The following is a 22,249-nucleotide window of genomic DNA, read 5'->3' as shown; positions in this document are numbered from 1 at the left end:
TGTTTCACTTCTGATATCATAGATACCACACTGTTAATTTCCTTCTAACTGATAAATAGTGTACTGTGATGACATGACATAATATAATATTAATATCACTGATGTTACTGTGATTATGGGTGTCAGTGGAGGATTTTAGCTTCCCATTATGCTCTAAATTCCACCTCTGAGGCCTCTTTACTGATTTCTGTCATGATTAAATGGAGGCAACTAATCAATCAACATGTTTATGTGTCTTCCACACAAACACAAATGACACATTTTATGCTCAGATACGTGACCTTGTCATCTCAACGCTTCATATCATGTGCACCAGCGTCCAGCAGCACCCTCTCTTTTACTAATTAAACCTCCCGGGGCAGCAGCAGGGTTGTCAAAGAGCCACAGACATTTTCACAGCGAGCAAAGACTGAGAGTCCTATCAAAGTAATGAACCCAAGGCCAGACTTGTAACCCCTTGTAAAGTCTGCACACTGAGGCATTTTCACCCTAATGAGAGGAAGTGATTAAACTGCAGGGTCATGTTGCTTACTTCAGCTTTAGCTCAGAGTTTAGGAGTATGAGGAAAGCTGCAATAAGGCCTCAGACTGTGTATGTTAGCGCCTGTAGTGCCATTCAAGGAATAGTTCGGCACATTGGGAAATTAGCTTATTCGCTCTCTTGCTGAGAGTTATATGAGAAGATTGATATCACTCTCACATCTGTATGCTGAATATGAAGCTACAACCAGGAGACAGCTAGCTCAGCTTAGCATGAAGATTGGAAACAGGGGGAAACTGGTAGCACGTGTTTATCCAAAAGAAAAGACATTCGCTTAATTACCATATTTATAGGGAAGTGAAGTGAAACCGGAACTTTTGCATTGTGTTTCAGGAACAAGAAAACCTCATTCACATTTGTAACTACACCAATAACCAAAGGTCCAGCCTCGGAACAGAGCTTTTCTTTACAGTACATCATGTAGCTCACTTCATATGTTCTCATATTGTTTTTTATTCAATATTTATGATTTTAAGCTGTCTTTAACAAACACCATCTCCCATAAGCCCTTGACATTCGCAGACTAAACATCACAGCTCGACAGAGGAGTCGTGTCTGGAAGCAAGTCGCAGTCACAGCTAGCTTAGACATGTCTGTAACAACAGCAGGACAGACAGGAGTGAACACTGTACAAGTCTTTACACAGCACAGATTACAACTAGAAAGTTGAAAAATTACTTAAGAAGAACGCGTTGGTGAATTTTAAGGATATATACAAAACCAAGTTACGATGACGCAAGTATAGTGCTGCACTTGTAGTTTATTCATGGGGGGCTGTAGTTTTTTCTGTGTTTACGAAGTAATCGTTGTTGTCGTCTTCATGCTAAGCTAAGCTAACCATCTCCTGGCTCTGGCTACATATTTAGCATACAGAAATGAGGGTGGTATCACTCTTCTAAGCTAACTCTCGGCAAGAAAGCATACAAGCATATCTCCCAAAATGTCAAACTATCAGGATAAACAAGTACTGAGCAAAGATAATCCAAAATTCAGCTGAGCCAAATCAAAGGCCAGGCTTCTATGAATCTTTGCAAATAAAAGCACACACACTGGGTTTTATGCACCAAGACCTTCATTATAATTTAAAATCCAAGTCCAGGATAAAGGAGCTCTTTCACTTATAAATAATTTTGACTGAGTTCCATAACTTCTACACAATGATGAGTGGGCGTAAAAGCACATTTGACTAATTCAATTCAGTCCACGGGGACAGCTTGAGCAGACAGTGAGGGTGGATGCAGGCTGTCGTTCCCAACTATTCTAGAAAGCACAAGCCTCCATCTCTTGCTGTGTCACTGAGCAATCCTGCCTTACCTTTCCAAAGTCCCTGACGTCAAAAAGGTCAAAGGCCTCGAACAGCTCGCTTTTCTTCATGCCGAATATCTCGCTGCATGCTGCCAGGAACGTCCTGATATTCTTCAGGCACAGGAACTGTGTTGAGAAGAGAGAAAGAGTTCATCTGTGAATGAGTCAACTGTGAATGTACAGTATGATATATATGAACAATATGATGAGTTAATGTCTTCTCATTTTCATTTCCAGAGCTATACGTGTATTTTTAAGCCACTGAATAAGAGTCTTCTCCTTTTTTATTCTGCCTGCTAGCTTTCACTCTGACTGTCTAATCAGGGCGTGCAGCTGAGGACCTGCTAGACACACTGGAGGACCACAGCTCTAAAAGATAGATGAATCAATGTTTATAGCCACCATGAGAGCATCTTGTTTCATTAATATGATGTATTTCTTGTTGAAGTAGAACAGTGGAGTAGTGGGTAATTAGGAGGGGATCATTCAATAGTGCAGGGAAAGAAATGAAGAGATATTAATTACTCTCTCTGGTACAGTATGATGTCACCACTAAGATCATGTGAACAAAAAAAAACAAACAAACAGTAAAATCAATTTACAGTTTGATAGAGCACTTTTGTAATTTCCACTGTGTTCTTTTGTAATTTCTTAACTCTTTAATTTAGCAGCAACAAAAGCTGGCAACAGTATAGTTTAGACAAACATGTCGACATTTTAACCCTCTTTTTTATTTGGTCTTTAAGACCTCACTGCTATTATACTTCTCTTCCAAAAAATGTTTCTCACTGCTCATTCTTACTAGCAAGTTTTGGCTTTAACTTCACTTAAATATCCCCTCCAGACATGTATTAAAACATATAAAAATATTATTTTTGGAACAATAATGTGTTTCTTGTGTGGTTTTTCCTCAAAAAAAAAAGTATAATTACCACTTTAAAATCTTTAAAATGGCATCTACTCCTTTTACCTCAATAAAAATTCCAGAATCTATGAATATGTACATAAGTCATAATACTGACTACTTCACAAAAGATGTTTCCTACTACCCTGAAAGTCCATTCTCAGCGTTTGTGCACTGGAGGCTTCAGTTCCCCCGTCACACTTGTTGCAAACTGGACAGGGATTGGCTTCCAAACTACTTGTGAAGTCACAAATCATGCTCGTAAGCCCACCCCTTACACTCAGATTTTCAATGAGTGCAGTAAAAGTAGGAACAAGAAGAGAAACATATTTTTGAGTGGAGGGGAATTTTAACCTAAAAAGCAAAATACGTCACTTCTTGAGAACCAGAGGGTTTTTTTCTGCAACTGTAAAACCTTTAATGTACTGGGATGAATACATATATTCTATTGTCATATAATACTGTAAATGCCACTTTTACTTGATATCATGACAACTTCAAACTGAGTCATGCACTAATTTCCATATGGGGGGAATAAAGGTTGTTGGCAACAATAAAGTAACATATTGCAGGTAACACTAATGTAGAGGAAGAGGCCAGGAACTCATTCTCAGCTAATTTTCATACACTGAGCTTAATTACAGCTGATGGAGCACCCTGATCAGAGAAAAATTGAATCAAATGATCAATAAGTAACTCCTCTAATGAACAAGGCCATTCACTGAGAATGTAAATGTTTTCTGCTTCGTCTGCAACCAAAATCTTTAGCTAATGATCTTAAAGGGGTTTCACCCGAACGCCATTTATCCAAATTATGCCACAGTTAGCGCTGAATGCTGCCTACCAACACCAATGAAACTGAAGAAACGTTGGGGGAAAGCCACAGTATTTAAGTAAGACTTTCTGAAGTGGTTTCAGACACTGGGAACTCTCTTTATGAAGAGTGCAGAGTGGCAGGCAGGAAGGGAAGGGGAAGGTGTCAACATACTGTAGTTAGCCAACATGCAACAGTATCTCTGACTTACGCCCGTTAGCCTTCCTGTGGCCGATAGAGGGTGGAACTAAAGAGGATGCTGATGAAAGAAATGTTTCAGGAAGTAATGTTTTTTTTTTTTTTTTGCCACATCACTGTCCACCACAGTTCTGGTTTTGGGTTAAGAAGGTGACTTCATCTAGCTGAATTGCATTGTGGTGGTTTTTTTTTTGATGATTTAGAGAGCAGAGCGGGCATTAGAAGCTAGTTTTTTACATTTTTATTTTTACCCCTACGCTCAAATGTTTGCAGGAATAAAGGCTCATCTGTCAAAAGTAGATCATTACACATGGATTATGTGGCACCATGCAAAGTGTTGTGTGCATGACAGAACTGCTACATAGCTACATATACATGTGTCAATACTGACATGCAGGGTACAAAGATAACAGGATGTCACTGCCAACACATATGCAAAGACCAGCTGTGTGGTTTTGACTTGTATATGTGAACAGTGAGGTGTTGCAGTAAGAAAGGATCAGCATCAGCATGAGAAAAGACAACTTAGGACACTACATTGTAGTATATTCAGAGGGGGACTATATAACTCAAACAGTGCAAGAAAAATGACTTCATTATCAAAGCTGTAGTTAAACTGGAAACTAATACTCTAACATGAATGGCTATGCAGCTTTAAAAAAATGTCTGAATATCACAATGTTATTCGAGTCATAAAAAAACTGCTGAGTCATTTAAGGTGTCATGAAGAAACTTCAGAGAGGAGAGGCAGAAATGAAAAGGAGTTGAGGCTTGTTGACAGCGTCACCTCACTTTTAGTTGCCATTTCATCCACTCTCTCCAAATGAAATCCAGTATAGTTATTGCATCTGCAGCACTTGCAATCTAAGCTAATTGGAAATTCTTCAGAGATAGGTTTACATATAACGGCGCATCTTCACCATCTCTTCTTCTTTTTCATCTTGGGTGACAGGTTTAACAGGAAACAGATTTCATTAACCATTTCCTGTTCCTTAAGAGGAGCACAACCCTGAACCATGCTGTTAATATGTGTAGTCCATGTTCAGAGGTCTACCTGTGCTCATGTTAGACAATCTATTAGAAAATAACTCAGTATCGTCTTGGAAAACAAAGCAGTGGAACCTGTTCTGACATAACCTTCACACCTTCACCCTCGTGGTACAAAGTGAGATCAGATTTGTGTGCATGGCGCATGCCCATGCATCAATATGAAATGCCTTTCCAATCCAATTGAATTAGGCTTTACAGATGACTTCACAAGAGAGAAAAAAGCCCCCAGCCAGTGAGCCTGACATAAGAGGCAGCGTAAAGCAGAGAGCGAGCAGTGAGTGAATAATATTGAATGTTTACACTCGTACACATCACTTTCTTTTATCAGACAAGCACATCTTGTCTGCCTGGAGTCTCTGGAGAGTCCCAAAGGACCTCAGTATATTATCTGAGGGAAGCAGCTTCACAGAGCGCAAATGAAAGACCGTGTCTCTGCTGCACCGAGCTGAAGACAGTAGAGGGGGAATTGTATTAACAAGAGTGTAGCAGCATGAAGCAACCAGTTACTGTTCCACTGACAGCTTTTCTTCTGCATTAGTGACTCTGTGGGGCTCAGGGAGTGAATGGCCTAATGTGTGTGTGTGTGTCTGTGTGAACGTGTGTGAGTATGTTTGTGAATGCATGTCTATATCTGCATGTATTTGTTGTATGTAAGCTATAAGCTAGTGTCAGTGTGGCAAACTAAAATCAAAATGTATGTTAAAATATTTTTTGTCATTTTATGTATGCTCTGGGTTTATAAACTGAATACACTTTGAAAGAAAATGTTTATTGATGACTATTTCTACTGAAAGAGTCTACACCCATGCTAGCGGGTTTGTGAGGCCTTACTCGGCACGGCAGAGCTTTAAACTGAATGCTAAAATCAGCATGCTAACATGTTCAGAATGACAATGCTCATGCTAATGTTTACCATCTTACTTTAGCATGCTAATATTTGCCAACAATTGAAAATTTAAAGAGGCTATAAACAATATTCTTAACAAAGGGTTCATGACTATTTGTATATAAAAGGTTTCATGTGTAGTGAGAATTGTCACCCAACTCCAAAAATTCCCTCCATTTTGGTTTTACTGCCCACAACTTATTGTCTTACTCTCACCTCTCTCAAATCATCTCAACACATCTTAAACAGCACAAAGACAAAGTTGGCAGCTAGCTGGTGAAGAAAGCCAGATATTTTTCACAGGAGTTGGTGGAGACCAAAAGCAAAGCTCAAGAAAAGTTAATATTATACATTAACCAGGTGGCCAGAAATACAACTCCAAATGAATGCTAACGCTTATCCGTATCCACTGAATGTGTAAATAAGCAACTATTTTCTAGCATGCTAGCATCAACTTCAAAGGGTGATAATCTTGTTTCCATCATTTGGGCTGATAATCCATGAGAAAACCCTGTACAGGAATGCTAAAGATACATTTTAGGTCATGTAGAAACATTGCCGTCACATATTGTTTGTCCACCAGAGACTACTGACTTTATTTCTCAACTGTAAAATGTCCCACTCAGTACATATCTTGGTACTAATTATTCTTAAAAAAAATATTTAGCCCTTCTCTACGTATGTGATGTGCTATTGTGTGTAGCTTTGTATTTTGTATTTTGAATAATGTGTTCTGCATGTTTTTTGCTTTGTACTGTTTGTTGTTGTGCTGTTGTATGTTTTGATTGTGGGGGACTATAGATGTAAATTAGCTTTGAGCTAACTCTGGTGCAGTACATCATTTATGTTAAAAACTGTACACTGTCCCAATAAATAAATACAATACAATACAATACATGCTTGTTCATGTTACTCTATGTGTTTATGAAAAAACTTACCAGCTAAAAATTGTTGTGTGAATTTTTTTAAACTCTCAAATATCAATATCGTCAGGTTTTATGTTATTATTATTTTAAACCTGGGATTCATAAATGTACCAACTGAAACTGTAACAAATCCAAGGCAAATATAACCAACAATGTTAGTATACCTATTTCTGCATTTTAATGAAACCTGCAAACAACCTCATTGTAAAGAATGAGGAATTAGGGACAGATTAAGCTTTAACATCTCAGCAGGAAGCTCCACACTGACTCAGTTTGGATCAAAATGCATTGCTTATACAAGACCCGTGTGTGGAGGGCTTAAAATCCCACTCGAGCATTTCATCTCTCAGACCAACCATCTGGAATATAAGGCAAAAAATATTCCTGTAAGACAAGCCATCTCGCTGCTGTGCTATTGATATGAGCCAGGTCGCGCTCTGTATCCACAATAAGTATCCAGTTTCTGCTTATGTATTCCTTCATACAAGTCAAAGCTCCATAGCAACAAGCTGGAGCCTTTTATGGTCCCTGTGCGAATTGTGGAGCTTAATGAAATCCTGTTCTTGTTCTCTCATAGATCACTGCAATAAAAGACAGCTAGAGTTTGGCCGTCTCACTGTTTAAACCTCGTTGGCCATCAATTAATGACAATCAAATGGATGAGTCTCTTGCAGAGGGAATCAAGGCCTGTGCAAAGAATCTCACTTGAAAGATAAAAGCTCCCTCCCTGTTTGAATCTCTCATATGCTTAAAGATAGTAGTGTGGAAAGTAATGAAGAAGATAATGAAAAGAAACTATTCTTAAGCAATGTAGAGAGAAAAAAATTTGACCATTCTGGAAAGCATATATGTCTTTCAATCTCAAACCTCTGTTGGATTATGTCACTGAGATTGTGTCTGGTGTGAATGACATAATGTCCACATCCCTCATCTGTGGAGCTCTTTTGTCAAGACTCAAAGTCATAACCAGTGGGTGACAAATCACAGTCTAAGCGATCAGGTCACATCCATGTCATGTAGGAGCTTTTGTCAGCTGTGTAACCAGGAAATGGGAGGTGGAACGTAGGCGAAGGTCTGTTGACGCTCTCTCAGCCTGAGACTGGGGTCATCACAGCAGACAGTGAGGCAACAGGGACTGGCCAGACACCCATCAACTTACTTATCTTAATGGAATACTGTCAACATTAAGCAATGGTCAGCAGCTTTTTATTCCAGTAGTACATTGTGGTAACTGATCGTTTCTCCTTTCTGGTTTAAGGTGCATTAAACTGTGAAATGGGCTTCTTCATGGGTTGGAATGAAAATCCACAGACTTGGTTTACAACTGCACATGACTGAAAAACACTGACAAAGCAGATGGTCTTTCCAGTCACTTTTTCCAGTCACTTTCATGGCTCGGAATACCCCCTTTTAGTTGGTGACAACCTCCTTATCACCTCTTTTCTTATCACATTTCCTGGGAGGAACTATTTTGTTTTTTCAAGGCTACGGCTCATTGGTCATCTCCATCTTTAGGTGAAGATTAGACAAACAAAGTATTTATAGGCCACAAGCTTTTTCCGGAGAACCTGTAGCACCTCTAAGACTAATTAATAACACTACACACACCTGCAAAGGCCTAACAGCCAAGCGAAACATTTCAGTTTCCACAGGAAGTGAATAAAAATAGTAATGTTCTGATTCCGAAATGACTTCCTCATTCACTCATTCATAACTCCCTATATTATAGACACTAGCTTACTCTGTGGTGATAAGTGAATTGGTATTTCAGACACTTAGAATCAACATCATAGGAATCATCATTTTTCATCATCACTGACGGTGTAGGGTCACACAACTGTAATTTTCACATCTATAAAATGTCATACTTCCACACAAGAAACTTAGAATCAGTCTGGTCATATTCAAAATTCTGGTTTCTATTTGCAGCGGATGCTCCAAGCCGCATCACTGCCTCCAACATTCAAAAATCTTGAATCAATGGTACCATCTAAAACCTCTATCCTACTCTACTCTGTTCTATTCTGCTCCGATCCACTCTGCAAATTGTTTGTCACAAAGATCACTGTAACAATAGGTAAACCCCCTAAATCTCTTCATTTTCCTTTTTTGCAACAACAACAAAAACTGTGCATCACAGCCATCATCTAGTCAGAAGACAGACACAGACTGACTGATCAACAAAACTGTCTTTCAATACACGCAACATAAGCGTTCTAATTTCACATGTTTCATAAAGTCCTGCTCTGCTGCACATTGATCAAATCGCTATTTCATGTTGACAAATTCATCACCCCGCCATGTCTGAGCCGTCATATGTCACAGTTTTGGAAAAGGTCGTGTTTTCCCTGTTCACACTTGAAATTTTAGATTCATCCACTCTGGAAATTACAGGCAAAGACATATAGCTAGTTCTCCATATTTCTGAGTTTCCTTAATGTAATGACAATAAGGCTAAAGGCGGAAACCCCACCTCCCTTCAAACCCCCCTACCTTTCCACCTCTCTACCTCCCCCACAACACAAATAAGTGTCTCCCAAGCTATTTTCCATTAAATCCTGGTTTTAACCCCGATGACCCCCACGTATACAGTCAGCTCACTCCATCCCCCCACTAGATAAGGGAATTGAATTAGTGCTACTGCGTGAGATATGAATCCTCTTGGCTGCGGCGACGCAGGTCAAGTAGTTTCAGCTTCAGCTATGTGTAATTGGCTCAAGAGAAGGTTTATGAGGGGGAAAAGGTGGCGGAGGGTTGAATGTCATGTAAACTGAAAAGTAAAACTTACACACCAAATGTGCGAGCAGTACACTGATGCATAAAGCAGACAATACCCCTCCTCCTTCTCCTCCATCTACTCCCTTCTGATTTTCTACCTCATGCAAGATACTGTTAAAAAAGGGTGAGAAAGGCGCTGCTGTGCTACTTGACAAAGCATAGTCAACTACTGTTTGATCCATATGTGCGTCTGTGCCCATTTAGGTGGGGGGTTTGATCGATATGGGTTTTTGAAGGCACCGTGCTATCAAATGCTTTTTAGATTTAAGCTGGTGAGAGGAAAGATTTTGAGCTGATAAACTGTAAATTTGTCAATTTTCATGCCAGCAAGAATTCAAAGTTTCTGCAGATTTTTATTTCTGCCAGCTTAGAGCCTCCCAGGAAATGGTGTATCATAAAACTGTATGCACTGCGTTAATAATAAAAACAATATAGAGCCTTGTTACATTGCCCTATCCCTTGTGTTTGCTATCTCATACGAGCATGAGCAACACTACTATTTCTACATTCTTTGCAGGGTTTCTTACCCCTTCCTTCTTCTGTCTTCATTACACAAATAAGGACATTCCCATTTCCAACAGACAACAGTCATCCATCACTTACACCCTGAGTCGCTCAGCACAGGATGCTTTATACATAACTATCCCTGCTGGAAAAGACGCAGGGTCAATAATCTCCTGAACTGCAGAAGCCGTTGGCCATATTCATACTGGGTCCCCACACACAAACACACAAGGTATACAAAAGTCCATAAATTCTATTTTAGGCAGTGTATCGAGGTTTTAGTGAGTCTTAAATCAGCTTTCTGAAACCTGCAGAGCTTGATACAGCGCTATGCACCTCACGTGGCTCCAGGTTTCCACTACACTGAACATGGCAGTAAAAGGCTGCACACACATCGCTGCTGGCTGTGACAATGGTTATAGGCTGGCATCATCTGGATCAACATCTACATTTCCTGACTGCTCACTGTCTTCCAAATAGCATCTTGACATTTCCATCAAGCTTAAAAAAGGGCAAAACTACTATTGTCATTGGTTAATCTTATTATTAAAATATTCATAATTATACTGTACGCTGAGAGGTCTCATTCGATGTGGGTAAGCCTCTGACTACACTTAAAATGTCACTTGTGATGATGATGGTTTACCAGTAAAGACAATAGACAGTATTGACTTTCTCAGAGCTTTCAGAGCACTCAACAGTGATTAACTGAACCATGCATGCCAGAATTGAGTAACATAATAACCATTGATTGCAGATACATTCTCCACCGCTGAATATCTCCTAATAAAATCAGCATATACATCATCTATACTTTAATGTGCACTGGAGCATAGCCTTTATCGGTTGGCTGCCGTGCAGGCTTGTTACCTTGGTGACGGAACGAAAGGTCAGTACACTGTGCATGTGTACGAGTGCTATATAATCTTGTCTTTGCAAATATCTGTGTCCATGTCACTGTATATTAAGCAGCCCATGAATATGCATGTCATCATGGTGACACAGCGGAACAAACCAGTGCAACTGCATTACGCTGTACTGGAATCGTAAACAAGAGGCGGTGGTGCCTTGTGCTGACGTGTCATGCACGGCTGCAGTAATGTGGTGTTTACACAGTGACAGGTGCGATGCTTTCTTCAAAATGAATCAACGGGGGCAGCAAGGCCTCTGCTACTCAAGGGTAGTCATCAAGGGACTCAAACTGTGTCCGACTGCGTGCATACTGCATACTAATAGCAGGCAGTTTTTACTATGTGCAATATTAGTATGCAAATTGAGAAGGTCAAATTGATGAGTATGCATACAATATGGATGAGAATGTTAAGTATAAAGTGTGGTCACTGATTAAACCTGACTCATCCTTCACGCCTTATTGTTCCCATAGAAACAACCCAGGAAGGGACATTTTCAACGCAAGATGATGGACAACAACGAAAGCAGCAAATTTACAATTTTGTAAAGCAATGATTTTGTTTCCTCAAATAATCAATCACATAAAATACCATAGCCTAAAAATGTCAGCGTGTGGTTGTATAAATGTATTCTGGACTTCATTCATTTGCAACTGTTGCTGCTTACAGTGTTTCATAAACCTGGGTTTCTGGAGTGCTGGTTACTCTTAACATCTGATCTGAGACTGATTTACAGCACACCTGGAACGCCAGGTGAGTGCAATTAACTAGCTGATTAACTAGAAGGTGGGGGCTGCAACATCTGTTGTAGCAAACGTGAACTGTAAAAGGTTTATATTAATAGTAATATGTGAGTTCTTTAGATTTGTGTTCATTTAATGCTTACTTTGTATCACTATGAGTCAAACATATTTTTATGATAAGCTAAGTTAAAGGTATTTCTTATGCACTTGTCTACTTCAGTCGTTTCTCACTTTTTAACAAAAAAAAAAAAAACCTCCTGTCTCGCTCTCTTTCCTGTTACACTTGTACTCAGTCAACTATATGAGAATGTACCATGGCTCTTTTGAGTCACTGTCATTTAATGCTCTCTTGTTTTGCCTCACTTGTAAGTCACTTTGGGTGAAAGTGCCAAATGACAGAATATAAATGTAATATGCAAGCATGTGTCCAAGATTGTGGATGTGGAACAGGGAGAGAAGGAGAGACAGAGAGGGAGACTGTGTGTTGTACTGTATGAACAGTGAGTCTATGACTTTAAAGTGTGTGTCGAGCGCGCACACACACACACAGAAGAGGCATTACGTATTAATAAGTACTTTTAACACTTCACCACATCACTTTACACAGTCACACCTCACTCATCTCAGACCATGTTCTGGTTTATTATCAAGTACTGACATTTCATTTACAGAGGCAGTGCCTCAGTGGGTTTTATTTCCTCTGAGATCACACTAAATACCCATACTCCTACCCAAAAAGTATAGAGAGTATAAAAAAAAATGTCCTTTTGCTGTTTGGGACATCTCATTTTATGTTTTTACTATTACGTGGCTGTAAGTTTTAACTAGTCTTCTACGCCCATATGAATTGTCTTATTCTGAAGGAACCAAAGGAAAATCAAGACATTCTCTCTCTGTCTTTCTCATTCTCCCACGCTATCTCTTTCTAACTTTTGTCTTTGCAAGTGATGAGCGAGCCTTGCAGCCTTTGAAGCTTGCTGCATGGAGTGTTCGCTGTGTGAAACCAGCTTTTTCTATTCATTGTTTGACATCACAGAACTTTGGTCTCAGCTTGATAAAATATACATATGTACCATTTATAATGCATAATAGTATTCTCAAAGTGTACTATATGTACAGATGTAATATGCCTGCCAAGGTCTCCCACAGTTTGTCAATCAGGACACACCTGCTGCATATCTGTCAAAATGCAAGATTCTGTGTGAATCTGTTGCGTTATTTATTGAGCAGAATCTAAGAGGAAGAAGTGAGAGTTGTATGATTAGCAGAAAGGTCACAGCTTAGCTCTGATGTTGCAGTCGTCTTCCCACAAGATTACAGCTTAAAACATGCTCTGGCATAATAAATCAATCACATGCATCAGCGGTGGGTCTATGTTGAAATATGCTAAAAGCTATGCCTGCTAGCTAGCTATAACATTACTGTATTCTGCACCGCATTAAAATAACCAGATAATTAATTCATAAATGTCTTAATTAAGTCTTCATGGTATTTCCATGTTGGTTTAGAATCTGTGTTTGTAAAATTCATGATGCGTTTTTTTTTTCTCTTGTTCTTCTGTGTATTGATGTTTTTTCTTGCTCTGTGCACCACTTTCTGCCGCTTGATGCTCATTAAAATTAGACCTGACTCGCTTTCTCACACTTTCACTTTCCAAAAATGAAGAACAGGCCTTGAAGCCTTTGAAGAGCCCCGTGTGAAGAGCAAAGTAGGTTTTTTCACTGTGTGAAGAGAGGCAACTTCTCTCCTCATTGTGTCTGTCTGACATCTCAGTACTTTGGTCTGAGCTTGATCGAGGGCATGTTTAGTTTCACTTCCTTCCTCTATTCCATTTCCTGATTTCCTGTGTATGTCGAGGCTCACGGCTGGTCTGTGTGAGAGGCTTTCAGCAGCTGGTGGGGTTCGCGACAATGTTCTCATTCTGAATCTGTAGCTTATAATCCTGTGTCACGGAAAACAAGGCAACAGTAGGTTTAACAAGTTAGGGGTGTCAGGGCAAATTTCAAGATTTCAGTTTCAATCCAGCTATAACACATTCTAAGCCCAACCGAACCTTGGTTTTCCTGTATTTAAGCAGTTGTTTCAGTCTGTACTGAATGCATCATTGATGTCATTCTTTGTCACAGTCTACTAGCTTACTAGTTAACCCACTCATTTACTGTAAGGAGATTAATTCCCTTCCTAACAACTCCTACAAGCAGTGTTTGAAAGACATTTGCAATCATCTCAGTAAAAACTAAGATTCAGCAGAACACCAACCCAAATGTTCCAAGAAGCAGAAGGACAGAAAGACTGCATGCTGCCTGTTTGACCACATGGTCTTTTTGTTGCGCCATATTTGCAATCCATAGTTCCTCATGATGGTGAACCCCTGATTTTCACAGAGTGAGACAAAAACAACTACTGATTATGTGGTGTTTTCTCTGGTACAAAAACAAAATGCAGCAGTTGCTGTGGTTGAGCAGTGTCTAGACTATGTAATTGAATCATTACAGCCCTGTAAAACAGTGATCAAAGAGGGTGAAAATTGTACTTTATACTGAACTGAAGCCCTTAGCTGGAACTTTGAGCTCTTCATTTTAAAGGGTTTCGCAAACCTTGTAAACTGCACAATTTCATGCACCCATGCACAGAGTACAGCACAACATATGGGTCCTCCAATCATCTAATCATTGCATCATTCCTAATCTTACAACATAGAACAGGCAACTGCACAGATCAACTTATTTCCTCAGTAAACACACTGATCCAAGCTACTTCACCTCATAGTTGTACTGCTTTTTCATCCTGCGTACAAGCACTTTGCTGGCTCTTTGTTGCCCTTACATGAAGCCATTTGTCAACAGAACTGACTCACTGTGCAACCCATACAAATCACCTAAACACAATTTATGTTGCAGAATGAGAAGCGACCCGTCCTGATGCCAACATCACACATGTGAACCCTCCAGAGATTCTGATGCATTGTGCTTTAATTATGCAGCTAACACCAGCACAGCAGGCTAGCCCTTCAGGGTCCTTTATGTCCTTGGAGATGCATCTATGGAGGCCAGACAGGCTCTTTGTAGCCCTGTCCCTTCACTGCCTTTGTCTTTCCATCTCAGAGGTCCCTTGAGTGAGGCCACGGCGGCGTCCCATGTGTTATTATTGGCCAATGATAAAGTGGCTGCCACGGCCCTCATGAATTATGCACAGTGAAAGGGAAGCAACTCCACCCTCAGTTATGTAAATGTAACTTTGAGGAGACAGGGAGGGTAAAGTTGCTGGCGGGGTATGACACCAATTTCTAGCTGAACACTGATGCACTCGTAGAGGGAGTTGTTATCCAGCATCGCATGGTGTGAAAGTGTGTGAAAGGGGGAGCCACTCATGATCTACTGACATAGAAATAAAGCAGTAAAGTTCCAGAACCAATATAAAATATTAAATTATCATCATATTTTAATGTAAATGCACATTTATCACGACAATGACTGATTGACTGATCGGCAGGTCATGAAAATGTTCATATTTGACAAGTGTCTGGTGTTTCCCAGTATAAATTGTCTGGTGAACAGGAAGTGATGCACTTTAAATCTCGGAGTAGGTGGTTTGCATGACTTGTTACAACCGCCATGGTTGATGAGGCAATGAAATGAGAATAACCTTCAAAACCTCAAACTTTTATCAATGATAATATTTTGTCCTAGACACACAGATGACCTCTGGGGAATGTCGTTCAAAAACGCTGCAGTAACAAGCACTTAGCACCTTATAGAACAAGAGTATGGGTGTAAAGTATGCACACATACACGCATGAACTTGCATGTTACAATGCTAATTTCGCTTCTGAATGTAGCATCATGACTGGCTCACCAAGTGAGTAAGCCATCCACCCAAGCATAAAACAAACTGACTATAAATAACCCAGTCTGAGTCAAGCCAGGCTGGGCCAGGCCAAGCACTGAGCAAAAGTATGGTTCACAACCTTTTGACACATAGCAGCTCTCTTGTATATCATTATGTCATGACTGACAGCAAACACTGACCTATTGATGTCCTTTTATCAGTAATTGTAAATGTAAATGGACCAATAAGCTTCTCCTCTTACATCCCCAATCTAGTTTGGTCTGAAATTTCCGAGTAAAAAGATCCTTCAACAGTTATTCTCATTGCCATTGATGACATTACAATCCTCTATGCTTATTTAAATTGTCCTCTTGACCTGTGTGCTGCAGCTGAACAGCACATATCCAATTTGATTTAGAAAGACCAGTAACTGCATATCATATTGACCGCGCCGCTGTGACATGGCGTTCAGAGTGCTTTTTCCAGGAAACAAGCGTAATCCCTCTCTCCATCAGTTGTACAGTGCATCCATAGAACTGATATTCAAACCTACATCACCTGTTTTGCATCAGATGAGAGCATTAGGGCACCCACTCCAGACTAGTCTCAGTGCGTGTGTGTCACTGGTACAGTCAAATTTATCTGCAGCAGGTCTGCAGGATCAGTAGGTGAGTGTCTACCTCACTGTGTGTTGTCACCAAGCCAGAAACACAGATTCACTGTTATGAAGGCGAATATTAATCTGGTCCTGACTCCAGCTGTCCTGTTATTGTGAAGCAGATGGTATCTGACAAACAGGAGCAGTGTAGCCACAGTTCTCTATCTGTCTATCTATCTATCTATCTATCTATCTATCTATCCATCTATCTATCTATCTATCTGTCTGTCTGGGAACTCTAGCAGTAGTAATAATTTTTAAAGTTGTCTGTAGAGTAGTATTTACAGTATGTTACAGTTACATTGTATTGCAATACCGAAAAAAATAAAATACAAACCAAAAATGTAACCAGACTGGTTAAATAATAATAACATAATAAGTGCCTTTGTTCCTTTTTATTACCAGGCAAGCCAAACAAATCCCTTTCTTGCTTGAATTCTCAATAAAAATAGATATTGCAGTGATATACCAGATTATTCATGTGGTTAATCCTATGAAATAAATCCACTTCTCTTATTAGGATAACACACAACAAAGCCTCATCCCCACTTCACCTTTATCCACTGTTTGTCTACATCACCTATAGAGGGCAGATTGAGGAGCTCCTGCAACATAACGGTTCAGTGTTTACCAAAACAGTCTGTCAATATAAGTAACTTATATTATAATGTTAGGTAAAAGACCGAGGGAAAGTGGGAGGGTTTGTCACCTTTGCGCAACTTTTATATCTCACCAAGTTCGCCCAGATAGGTGCCAACCAAACTCCGTTCAATTCTTTGTCAGTTTAGTGTTTCCTTGCTCCCTGGCAAGCGTCCTCATGTCATAAAACAAAATTTAAGAGCTCTCCTCATTGATTAGGAGCCTATATTGTCTTCGGAACAGATCCAACACACAAGCACTCATTGGGTGAATAAAATTTCCACTAATATAATGTGTCGACTTGTTATTCGTACAATTTTTCGCCACCAAAATACACCGTGTAGGCGGTAACGAGCGGTGTAACCAAATTTATTAAAGTTGAGATTTTCTATATACCAAGAGCTAATTTGTGTATCACATCATGCCGAATTTTATATATAGCTATTCTCGTTTATAATAGGTGCCAGTCATGTTCATACAGGTATGTACAATTGCTCAGAAGAAGAGAAACCTTAAACTAGCTTATTTTTTAACGAAGTCTGGTTGCGCTCTCTCCATTGGGGCTAAGTTGTAGTTTGGCGACGAAGGAACAGGCATTAGGGTTGCCTACGGTCGTCTCTTACCTGTGACATTTGAGGTCGGAGGTTAATCTCCTTCAGGTTGATGGACTGGGGTCTCAGGTTGTTGAGCAGGTGGCAGAGGAGGACTCCATCCCGGAGGGTTTGGGCCAAGTCAAATACCTGTGCAGACTCCCATGTAACCCGGTGGTTAGCTGGAAGCACCTTGCAGTTTATTAACCACAGCGCGCACTGCCTCCAATACTCCATCATTATTCTGACTTCAAAAGGACGAGCTTTAAGAGAATTTGTTTCTTTAGCGAGTGAAACTGCTGGCGGCTCGGCGGTGCGTCTTAAATCGTATCCATGCTGTATTCGCCAACTGTAAAACTGGATGAAAACAGAGCTGGACCGCGGTAGAGAGCTGGCAGGGATGCAGGCAGCCGCTCGGAGGATGACAGTCCGGTGAACTGAGGCTGTGGATGGAGCGCACCCTTCTCTCTCTCTCTCTCTCTCTCTCTCTCTCTCTCTCTCTCTCTCTCTCGCTCTCTCTCTCAATGTCTCTCTTCCCTCCCCCTCACCCAGCTCTTCACCTCTTCCGCTTGCAACCCATAGGCTCGTTGAGTACTATGTATGAAATTACAGTGCAAGAAATTACAAAATATAGCCCACAACCACACTGAATGTTTTAAAGCGCGAAACACAACATAGGCTGTAAAGAAATAAACACGCATTTCCTTAGTTTAAACTTTTAAAAAATAATTTTGGGATATCTATAGGATAATGAATACTCTCCAAGATCCATGATCAAATGTAACTACAGTATCAACACATTACAGGCAATGTGTTGTATTTGTATACATGTGATTTATGTACAGTATTTTCTTATATATTTATGCATGGCTGCAAGGTGTTTTTAGAACTCTTAATTTTTCATTTGCATGAGTGAATCATTAGCAAAGGTGTGTTTGCTGATTTTTTTAAATATTGAAGACAAACTGCATATTTAAGAGGTTTAGGTACAGTATTTACTGATGCTGTAGCTGATGTTAACTACTGTATGCCATGTGTCATCCGTCACAGAGAAACATCATGAGTCATATGGGTTTGTGGTATTCAAAGTCAGTGAAATGGAGGTTTGAGAACATTGTGCTTCCTTAATTTGAAAAAAGAAAAAAGGATGTTGGGCACTACCTGGCATCCGTCTAAAAGAGAAAGACATTTTTCTTTGTATTAACTGACTACATTGTTTCAGCTAGTTTCATTTATGATTCAGTATCTCTAACTCTGTATTTAAACTCTCACTTTTCCAAATCTCTAGGTGTACGTTCTGGATTGATTCCTCCGTTTCAGTCTACCAGCTGTCTCACAAACAGTCTCCAACAAACACATTGTCACTCTCTACAATGATCGACCAATTAGGATTCCTTCCTCATCCAATAAAGTCATTTCCCATTTCAATTTACAGCCTCCTACCACTAATTCCTCTGTTCTGGAGAAATCAAACAGAACCACTTCTTGTTTTTTTAATATACTTCCATGCTAACATGTCAACAAACATTTACAAAAGTGACATTTAGATATTTGTCCTAAGTTACTGTGAAATTTATATTTACTTTCATGGTTCAAGAATAAGCCTTTTACTAAAACATAGAAAATGTACAGAGTGACACTTCAATACACACATTTTTTCTACTAAAGCATTTACATTCCTTACATATTCATCTGCAAATGTGAAAGCCTGCTTATCATACCACTACGAGCATGACTGATCCAATATATGGCCTAACTGAAGCTGGGTTTATCTTTTTTGCTGCTGTGTGAATAAAATGAGAAAACTTCTGGTAAGACTTACAGGCATCAAATTAAATGTTTTAAATTGCTCAGTAATGGGAATGGAAATGATGTGGTGTATTACAGTATGTGCAAGCTGCCTTTACTTCATTTTTCGCCATGTATCAAACAGTTCATTATGTAGCCTTTTGATTAGTTACAGGCTACTTCTTCCTCCCTCAGTAACTACCATAAATGTGAAATCGGAGAGAGCACTTGCAATACAGTTTAGACTGATACACATATTTATGTATCCCTGTTGGGCTCAACAAAAAGCAACAGGCTACATGGAGGCTGTAAAGTAAATAGGGGTACAGAGTATAATCTGAATTATGATGTGCAAAAAAGCAGCAGTGATTTAAGTAGCAGAATAACAAGAAGATGTGATAAAAGTAGAGCATTTGAAATGTGTTGCATTACATAACAAAGAGAGGAATGTGACAGTATGAGAAATCCAATATGTGGAAACAAATACAACCCTCTATATAGTACAGGGTGTGCAGAAATGTGCTGGTAATCACATTAACAGTGCTATATTTGGTTTGCTCTTACAGTACTGCAGAAATGATGGAGGAGAAGAAGAGAAGAAGTGCACACCTTCTGGATTAGTTTCACTTTGCAGATAGAAATGATAATCACAGACAGAAATATTGGCGGAGGAAGGAACCCTACAGAATAAAAATGGCACTATGCAAAGAATGTATGTCGATGAATCACACTGAACACATTTATATACGATTACTGAACACACAGGCCTGTGCAAACCAGGTCCAAGATAAGTCTCCTGCATTTGCAGTTGTAAACACTTTTTTTGCCCACTCTCTCTCACTCTGTGTGCATCTCAGTTCCTCATCTCTTCTCCTCTCATATTTGTGCAGAAGATTTGGAAGAATGTCAACACTCCTACTCTTTTGTTTATACACATTGTATTCAGATTGAGAGTTATCAGGAACGGAGAGAGTTTGTGTGTGGTTCAGTTTTGAGCGTCCGGCTTTGTCTTCCACCGGGCACACACGGGATGCCATGGCTAGCATAGCACAGATGACAGGAGAGGTGGCCAGCGGCCGGATGCTGGCGCACCTCTCAGCACCCTTCTCCTGTTTCAGCTTCCTCTCCCAGACTGGAAGGACAGTCATGCAGCCAGACAATTATCAGCATTCCCCTGATTAATGTTGTACAGAGGCTGAGAGGAAACACACACACACATAAGATTGTACGATAACATGTGGTACTTTATTGAAGATGCTTTAGGGTAGCTTTTCAGTGCCGCAGCCATTATCACACACAATGTACATGGGTTTTTGATGGAAAGCATACATTTGGGATACTGCATTCCATCAATGCACACATGAATGACTTGCCTATCTCTGGGTTATTTCACCTGGAATATGACCAGAAGTAGAAGGTAATGACTAACTGCGTCAGCTTCCAAGAAACAGCATGATTATGTCTGGGCACATATGGCAGATGTGATCTTACTGCCAGGATTTTTTTTTTCACTGTCAGAACACATAAAGTGCTTCAACTATCAAGTAAAAGCTAATATGTCCACTGGTGATGAGAAAAAACAAGATGATGGTGCAAGACAAAAAAAGAGGGTTAACCATGTAATAAACAAAATATAAGATGCTTTTTTGTTTTGTATTTTAAAGATTTTTAATAGAAGATAGAGATTTCTGTCTGTCTGTATTTTTGCTCCCTAATATTACTCCTTCTTCTCTCCTAAGGGTTTAGCCTCTTTAGTTCCAGGCCAAAAACTGTTTTTGTCCTACTTCCATTTATGTGCCTCTTTTAAAGCTTCTTTGTAGATGTATTCCACATCCTTTTTCAAAATAACCATGAAGAAATAATCCATCGAGATAGATAGATTCAAGATTTATGAATGATTAGATTTGTGCATGTAGAATTGGGGTATGCATAGACAATTGTGCAGATATCAAATATGATTATATCTAATCAGTGAAATCTGTCAGATGTTTGGTAAAAACTGACAGCAAGTATGGAGTTACAACAGCATCATCATACATTTTTTGCAGATAATATTACTGGTTAAATCTGACACTAAACATCTACCAGCATGATGGCTAATTTTGCATGTAAAGACCACATCTACTGTTATGTTGACTGACAATGAGATACACAAATCACATTGTGTGCAAACCTCACTGAAACACCAGTGTGACATGACTGAAAGGTCTGTGATAGTTAGTCATATTAAAACAATGTTATGCTAGTGACTCTGTGAGGCTGTACTTAAGCACAGTTGTGCTTTGAGCTTAACACTAACCCGAGCATGGCAACATGCTAATAATGACAATGCTGACATGCTGATGTTTAGCAGGTAATGTTTACTTTGTTCGCCTTCTTAGTTTAGCATGTAAGCAGACTAGCATTTACTTATTAGCACTACATACAAAGTACAGTGGGGCCGATGGGGATGCCATTAGTTTGGCAAATATTTGGTCATAAAGAAAAGTATTGGAGAAATTTGACTTTTGAGATGTCATCATAGTTATTACAATACATCCTGTTGGGGAACAGGAATGTCTACACTAAATTCCATAGCAACGCGTTCACTTCTGTTGTTGAGACATTTCACTCAAAACCACAAATGTCGACCTCATGGTGGCACTACAAGAAAAGTCAAGAGATCATCAAAGTGATTCATATACATTCTCTAAGGACCATGAATGTTTGCACCAAATTTCATGGCTATTCATCCAATAGTTGTTGATATTTTAGTCTGGAACAAAATGGTGGACCAACTGACCAGAATAATTGTTACCAGGCTTATTAGTAATGAGCTTTTTAACTTGCTTTACCAACTATAGTTGTATCTGCTGCATTTTGAAAAAGAAATGACTCAACATGAATAAATATCACACAGAGTTCAATTAAAGTGTTAAAGTGCAGCTTGTAAGTGGATCCGCAGCATTGTGTCCAGGTCAACATACATTCTAACATGTTGTTACTTTGCAAGTTTTGGCATCAAATGACAGAGTGGCATCCCCTCCACCCCCTACTGTCCTGCCACATGATCAAAGCCCCCAAAGCTCAGCATCTCCCAAACGTGGGGGCACTGCCACATTGTCCGCTCTCCATCGATATCTTCTTGCTATCCTGCCAGGCTGTAATTTAAAGAGCTTCACCCTGCTCATTGTGTCACTTGATCCGG

The 22,249-nt window shown here is 39.7% G+C and overlaps 1 protein-coding gene across 1 annotated transcript in view; it reads right to left on the bottom strand.

Moving 5' to 3' along the window:
- The window catches only part of LOC121888366 (guanine nucleotide exchange factor VAV3), a 94,385-nt gene extending 76,675 nt beyond the window's left edge, over positions 1 to 17,710 (bottom strand). The window contains exons 1-2 of the mRNA XM_042399830.1: positions 17,308 to 17,710; positions 1,855 to 1,971 (exon numbers count right to left, since the gene is read on the bottom strand). Coding sequence (XP_042255764.1) covers positions 1,855 to 1,971; positions 17,308 to 17,514 — 324 coding nt within the window. The 5' untranslated portion in view covers positions 17,515 to 17,710. The remainder of the gene's footprint in view (positions 1 to 1,854; positions 1,972 to 17,307) is intronic.
- Positions 17,711 to 22,249: the final 4,539 nt, after the last annotated feature.

This window comes from Thunnus maccoyii, chromosome 21, assembly GCF_910596095.1.
Source record: "Thunnus maccoyii chromosome 21, fThuMac1.1, whole genome shotgun sequence".
NCBI lineage: Eukaryota > Metazoa > Chordata > Actinopteri > Scombriformes > Scombridae > Thunnus > Thunnus maccoyii.
Note: the sequence above shows the minus strand (reverse complement) of the source record. Positions and strands in the feature narration are given on the sequence as shown.